Source organism: Pyxicephalus adspersus, chromosome 5 (assembly GCF_032062135.1).
Source record: "Pyxicephalus adspersus chromosome 5, UCB_Pads_2.0, whole genome shotgun sequence".
Classification (NCBI taxonomy): Eukaryota; Metazoa; Chordata; class Amphibia; order Anura; family Pyxicephalidae; genus Pyxicephalus; species Pyxicephalus adspersus.
Genome location: NC_092862.1, coordinates 43,442,670 through 43,449,780, shown reverse-complemented (window position 1 = coordinate 43,449,780; position 7,111 = coordinate 43,442,670). Strand labels below are relative to the sequence as shown.

Sequence of the window (7,111 nt, the reverse complement as noted above, 5' to 3'; positions counted from 1 at the left end):
TCATGGGAAGTATTGGATACTAATAAGCTGATCCACTCTATTCCTGAACCAGCCTAGAATGATACATTAAACATATCAAATTCTGATGCAAAAATATAAAAGAAAAAAAAAACAATATGCAACATGAAAATGGGGAATGAATGCAGTTTTGATATCCACCACCCTTTTTATTTACAAAATTATTCCAGCTGCATCTATGGAAGAACTAATGTTTTCAAACTGCCAGTCTCAGGCTTATCAAAGTGCGTACAATTATAACTGATGGTATTGCTCCAAGGCTACCAATCAATTGACAATCTGGCAGAGAGCTCAACTAGTTATATATCTAAAAAAATAAAAAAAATGTTTTTTTAACAATGTCAAAAATGTTAGCAATAATATATGAAATAGGTAATGCTTGTTTGCCTAATTATGCATAAGGTAAAGAATCTCTAGATTGATGGGCTAAGGGCCTGATGGGTTTTGGGAGCCTTGGCTTTGGGACCATTGCTATAAGACAACAAAAAATGTTTTTTCCCCTAAATATATTGACAAATGAGACCTGTTCAGTTACCCTTCAACCACATCCCAGGGAAAAATTAGTTCAGCCAGGTTATGGTGAGGAAGGATAAACCATAAAATTACAGCAGTTCCAGGTTTAGTACTAACAGATAAATCCTCCAACTATTGTTGTCTTTTTACAAAAATCAGATACAGATTATTATTATTATTATTAAACAGGATTTATATAGCGCCAACATATTACGCAACAGATCACAAAATTGTTCAAGCTAAATTATAGTGTATGTCAAGCTAAAACATTTTGTTTTGTTTTATATAGGGGTGAGGAAGGGTTTTTATTTTGGTTCTGTCAGTGTTGCAGTTAGAGAGTTTCCCCAACTTCCTGTCTAGTGAAAGGTTGTCAGCATGGCAGGAAGTACAATTCTCTCTAACGAAGCTCAAGTTGCAGTAAAACCTGACGGGTTTTATTCCTTCCCCACTCCATATAAACAGAAGTGTTAAAGGTGCCTAAAACATATAGATGTATTAACTACATGTCTGTCTATATTCATTTCTGCCTTAACAGACCCAAAAATAAAATTAGGTAGTTTTATAAAAAAACAAAGTGAAATTCAATTCTTAATTCTCATTTAGTATTTAATTACTTGCATACTAGGTACATCTCTGCAGTAGATTCACACTTACCTATGTTTTGTCTCTTCTTAGCAGACATACTTGCAGAATTTTTAGATACAAAACATGGGGAAATGTGAATATATTGGAGAGATTTTCTGAATATGTTTTTTTCTTTGCTTTACCTAGATATACACTTTAAGAAAGTGGTAAGTTTAGTAAAGTGCCTACAATTCCCACACTTCAGCTTGCTTCATCCCTTTGGTACTCTGACACCATTGTTTCATTAAAATTCACATAAATTTGGGGTGTTGCCCATAGCAGCCAAATAGATTTTGACTGCAACAAAAAAAATAAAAAGCAGATATCAGATTGATTTCTATGGACACAGTTCCCATGCTACTATGACACTGCCCTGTTTATGATCCTGTTTTGGATGCAGCAGAAAATTGATATAGTGGTTGTTCTCTGCCATGAGCTCCTCAAATCTTAGAAGGATATTTTCTGCGGCTAAATCTCTGTAATGCAAGGAATAAAAACATGAACATAAAACTTATAGTATATTATCTAATGTACAGCATCAGTTGTGAATAATGTGTAGTTTTTACAGTACCCTTTAATAATGTTATGGGCTATTTCTTTTATTTCTACATTTTGATATCCTGTAGTAGCTGTCCCACTGTGTGTTCCTGATGTTGCTGAGTAAATAACAGCATATCATGTCTTTTGAGGTGACGAAAATGTCTCAGTATCAGTGTTGACCCTGGAACATGTGTCCCAGCTGCACAGAAATTGTCCCGTTTTGCATAAGAAAAAAGTCTTTGCTCAGTCTAAGGGCTCCTGCTTTATTCGAATGACAGAGGGTGCACGTGATGTCCTTTTCAGTTCTCGTCTCAGTACATATTCACTAAACTGAGAAGAATCAACTCCTCCTCCACATGAACCCACAATCTCAAATCCTCGCTGCTGCAACCTTTCCAGCACCTATAAGAAAAAAATAAATACTCAAGTTAATGACACAAAAAACATCACAAAATATCAGCATTATGGTTAGAAAATCTCAGTATTAACAGTTACCGCGCAAACCTCCAGTAAATTAAAATGTTTTCGCATTGTAGAATACACTGCAAATCTAAATTTGACCAATGGAGAACCACAACCCAGATTTCATCAACAAGATATACTACATGCAAAACACAGCTATGTAAGGAGATTTTTCCTACCGGCCATCATGCTAATGTACTGTGAGCTGTGGAAATTATTATTGTCAGAGGTTCTCCCAGACCTGAAGGTTGTTTCAAGGAATCCCTTACTTAAAACAGGTCAAGAAAGGTTGGGTTAGATGCATATAATACCATGCTGCAACGATAGATGATTTACTGATACCACAAAATAATCTGCATCGTATGTCATAGCCAGCAAGTTATACCAGTGAATAACTGCGATGCTGGCCATCCACACACACAATTTTCTTGTGGCTTTAGCCACTTTTGTCCAGATTTTTTTTTTTTTGAAGAAACAATTATTTTTTTTTTAAGGTAACTTGCCACAGAACACTTTATATAAACCTAATGGTAGGTTGACCTGATGTGCAATGTTTGTGCTATTAAAAGTTGCCTGAAATTGCCCAAACATATTATCAGCTTTAACAATTGCAGCCAGTTTTAGTAGCACAGCCGAGCCACAAACTGTTCATGTAGCTTTTCAATTTCCACTGCAAACTATTTAAAGGACACACAACTTCATATTGGTACATGGAAACAGCCATATTTCTTTACCTGAACAGAGTTGAGGTGGCAATATCCATTAAGTGGGAATCTAATAACATGTGTGGAGTCATGGTTCCAGCCCGCATTTACAGAATTACACATCACGTCACCAATTTCAGGAAAAACTTCTTCTATTAGAGATTTTTCTCCACTCAGTGTAATCCTTTCTCCGAGATCTGGAGCCACCCTGACAACCAGACACTCGCAAGGCCTGGAGAAACGGCCTGCCTCTTTGTCCTGCTTCCATCGCTCTAACTCCAACAGCATTGGCTGAAGTTGGAAGTACTTTGCTTCTTCATACAGAAGAGTGTAATCCTGGAACAATATTGCAAATACAAAAAAAACTCAGCAGGTAAAATCACAGCATGACTATAAAATGTTCAGTCTGTAATTATCAGCAACATCAAACTGAACAGTATATATAAGGTGCTATAAAGCAGAAAAATCAAGCAACCCGACAACCTGAAACATGAGAAACATTAGGTATAGCTTTTGTTTAAAGCACAGTATCTGTGTACAGTCAGGACAACAGTGACATCATCCTTAACTTACACAGAAACCTTTCTCATGCTCTGGGGATTTACAAGGCTAACACCTAAATAATAATGTAAATCAGTAGTAAACTAAGCAGATCATAAACATAGGTAGACTCAGGTAACTATACTTATAACCTATTACTGGATACTTCTGCATGCATTTTTCCTTCCTAGATGAAAATCATAACTTTAAAACAATGTATTTCACAATTCACAATTTTAGCTTTCTGGTAAACAAATATTATATATATTACTTTATAATACAAGCAAAACATTACCTACACCCCTATCCTTATGGAAATGGTACCTTAGCATCTGAATAAAAGCAGGAAGTACAATGAGGGGCACCATCTATCCATTTATCCTCTGCCTACCAGCTGGTAAGTAAAAAGAGCAGCAGCACTCTTTTCGGTTATCTATCTCACCTGTAAGCAAGCTCATAGTGTTAGAATGACTGTACTGTGCAAAGCAAACTAGCTCGTACAGTATGACCCTCCAAATTTCCTAGTATGGAAGGAATTCTGGAATAGTAACAAACCTAACTTTTAAATACTCATTTTAACAGTATTTGAAATGTTTTTAGTTGTTATTTTTAATGATCTTTATAAGTATAAAAATAAAACGTGCAGGCTGCCATTACAGATATCCTCTGAAAAAAACATCTGATGCCTGGTAGCCACTGAACGTAAACAAGTGGGCCATGAAAACTTTCCTGATGTATATACTTGTTTTGGGTCAGCTAGTAATCAAAAAACAAAAACAATTCAGAATAGCGGTCAAATAAGTAGAACCTTGAAAAGGATGTCAGCAATAGCCCTATATTTCTCCTATAAAAGTCCCACTTTTATTGTTATGCTTTGTTTACAATATGACCGGATTAAAACAGCAATTTCATATCTGCTGGAGTCAAGCATAGAACTACTTCTTCACCCACAAAAACCCTGCCCCCGATAAAACTATAATTACATATGTTGTACTTTATTTTATTAAGCCCTGCTGCCTCTTAGGGCTAGATTAGGATGGGTCCCCAAAGTCCAGACAATTAAAATAAAAATGATAGAACTTGTATTTCCCTAGAATGGTTAAAGGCTCATTGCAGCAGATTTGCACACTTGTAGATATTAAAAACAAATCCATGTACTGTTTGTGATACATTATTTCTTTACAGTACATTTTCAGGGTCAGAATATACAGAGCTGCTTTGCTACAAGTGTATTAATAATGCTACAATCACCTAAGGATAAAACAAATCTGCAAATACCAATTGTTAAACCACAACTAACTATTTGTAAGAAACTCGGATTTGTTTCTGGGAAGGCATGTGAATTAGGATTTATGTGCAGCCCAAACAAAGGTTACAAATCCCGATGGATTTTCTGCTATCTGAGGCACCATCAGAGAGATTTCCCCTTATTAAGGGTTCCATTGACCGATGCATTTCAACTTCAATTGCTCTCTTCTGATCCGCATTTCATTTGTATAGGAATGCAAAAACAATTTGAAAAATTCTTAGCATTAGTGACAACAGTTTAACTAGAGTTTAGTTGCTATTCGATATTTCCCAGTGAGCAGTAAATGAAAGCATTCAAACCGAGCCCCAGATAGCATTAAAACCTGATGGGGTGTTAATCCTTATCTACTGTATCTAAAACCAACTAATAAATATGGCTGGACATTCACTGACATTTGTGAAAAATATATACAGAAGGGAAAGGTTACTTACTTTAAAATCATCAGAGATGAGAAGTTTTGATGTCCGTAAAAAGTTCAGTATATAACGAAACATTTGTCCATCTCTATCAATAAAGTAATGCTGCTTTAAACTGTCCAAAACAATGGGCTCTGTTCCATCGAATAGTCTGCCGATTCTGCAGAGACAAAGTATGCATTCCAAGATTTAGACAGAAAACCAAAATAAATATTAGATGTGTAGAACAGTGGTTGTAAAATGTAAAAAAATTGCAACAGAAAATGAGTGCCCAACCAGCAGTAAAATTGTCTACCATTAAATAAATGCAGGACTCAATTTCAGGTTACTATGCCCACTGGGTGGCACTGTTCATGAAGGATCAAGAGACTGTACAAGCATATATATATTTCATATATTTTATATTTTGTATGCATTCTATAAATGTTGATATTATTACAGTAAATCTGTTAATAAATTTCACTCTTTACCTATTCCATGTGCCATTAATATTAAAGAGAAATTGCAGGTATAGGTATCTCAAACCACAAACATGAGCAAGACAGACTTGGGGCTGATTTGAATGTAAAACACATTGAGGAATATTTGGTATTCTTATATCTGCAGATACTATAGGTAAGAATCAGTCTTCTGTATATTCATCCTTTTATTTATATTTTTACATAGAAATCAAGCTGTAGGTAAAAGAATAAAAACCATGACAATGCCAGAGTTGTAAATGTAAAATGTATATTGTGTTAATTATTATTTTAGGTATAACTACCCTAATCTAGATATATTCCATTAATCAGAAGATAGCTTTTATCAAGGTGGAGTCATTTTTTCATTCAATCTCCTTTTCAGATCTCGGTCAGTTTAGCATCACACCACCACTCCCATTAGTAATTTTGTATAGTAAGGTGAAACAAAAAACAGTTCTTTTGCCAGTCTTTATGAACATGTCCTGATGTTTATTATTAAACAGATAAGCACACAAACTCTGCACAATGTAGACACGGCAATTACAGGATTGTACCTGCTACACGTCAAGGAGCTGCAAAGTGCAGACAATGGGCTCAGGCAAAGTGACCAGTCAACATGGCGCACATACCTCCTGCATTTCCAGGAATCGAAGAATGGCTTTCAGATCCTTTCATATAGTGCCATAGACGTGCTGTTGTCATTACTTTGATTAATATGGCTATGTTCATGACTTTTTTAGACTTCATGAACAATATCAATGTAGACACTCAGGAGGGGGAATATCATGGATAAATGCCCAGATTCACAGCATACATTTCTACGACCACTGAACAATGTATGAACTGAGGTTATTTGCAATTAATTACACAGGAACAGCAGAAATAGCGTGTCTATGTACCCTGAACACAGAAATTGTATGTAAAAGGCTAGAAAAAAGCAAAACTTCCTTTAGTTAATGCCAGAGAGAATGAGATGCCACTTCTGACATGTAATGCATCGATCTTCCGATGACACTCAACAGAATGAATCATAGATTGTACTCAACAGCAATACAGGATATTCCAATAGATCAATCAATTGAGAACCAAGGTAAAAAAATGTGCTAGTGAACCAGTATAAGTCTGCATAAAAACAAAACATCAATATCCTAGAGAATGTACTCAAACTGCAAATAGATTAGACTTTTTGCTTGACAGATGCCGGCATTACAAAGGCATGTAGGGGCAGCACCGTAGCTCAGAAGTTAGCACTCCGGCCTTTGCAGCGTTGGGCCCCAGGTTTGAATGTCGGCCAGGACACTATCTGCATGGAATGAGCCCGTGTTTGTGTGGGTTTCCTTCAGGTACTTTGATTTCCTCCCACATTCCAAAAACATGCAGTTAGGGTAATTGGCTTCCTACCATAAGGATTGTGGACTGTGTTAAAAACATACCCTGTTTCCCCTATTATAAGGCACTGTCTTATATTTTTTGAAATGCCAAAATATGCCCTAGGTCTTATTTTCAGGGGATGTCTTATTTTTC

The 7,111-nt window shown here is 35.9% G+C and overlaps 1 protein-coding gene across 4 annotated transcripts in view; it reads right to left on the bottom strand.

The window, feature by feature from the left end:
* Positions 1-1,660: 1,660 nt before the first annotated feature.
* Positions 1,661-7,111, bottom strand: part of KCTD1 (potassium channel tetramerization domain containing 1) — a 68,483-nt gene continuing 63,032 nt past the window's right edge. For all 4 annotated transcript variants that reach the window (XM_072411289.1, XM_072411287.1, XM_072411288.1 and 1 more), the window contains exons 3-5: positions 5,142-5,286; positions 2,892-3,197; positions 1,661-2,097 (exon numbers count right to left, since the gene is read on the bottom strand). In XM_072411289.1, the coding sequence (XP_072267390.1) occupies positions 1,939-2,097; positions 2,892-3,197; positions 5,142-5,286 (610 nt within the window). In that variant the 3' untranslated portion in view covers positions 1,661-1,938. The remainder of the gene's footprint in view (positions 2,098-2,891; positions 3,198-5,141; positions 5,287-7,111) is intronic.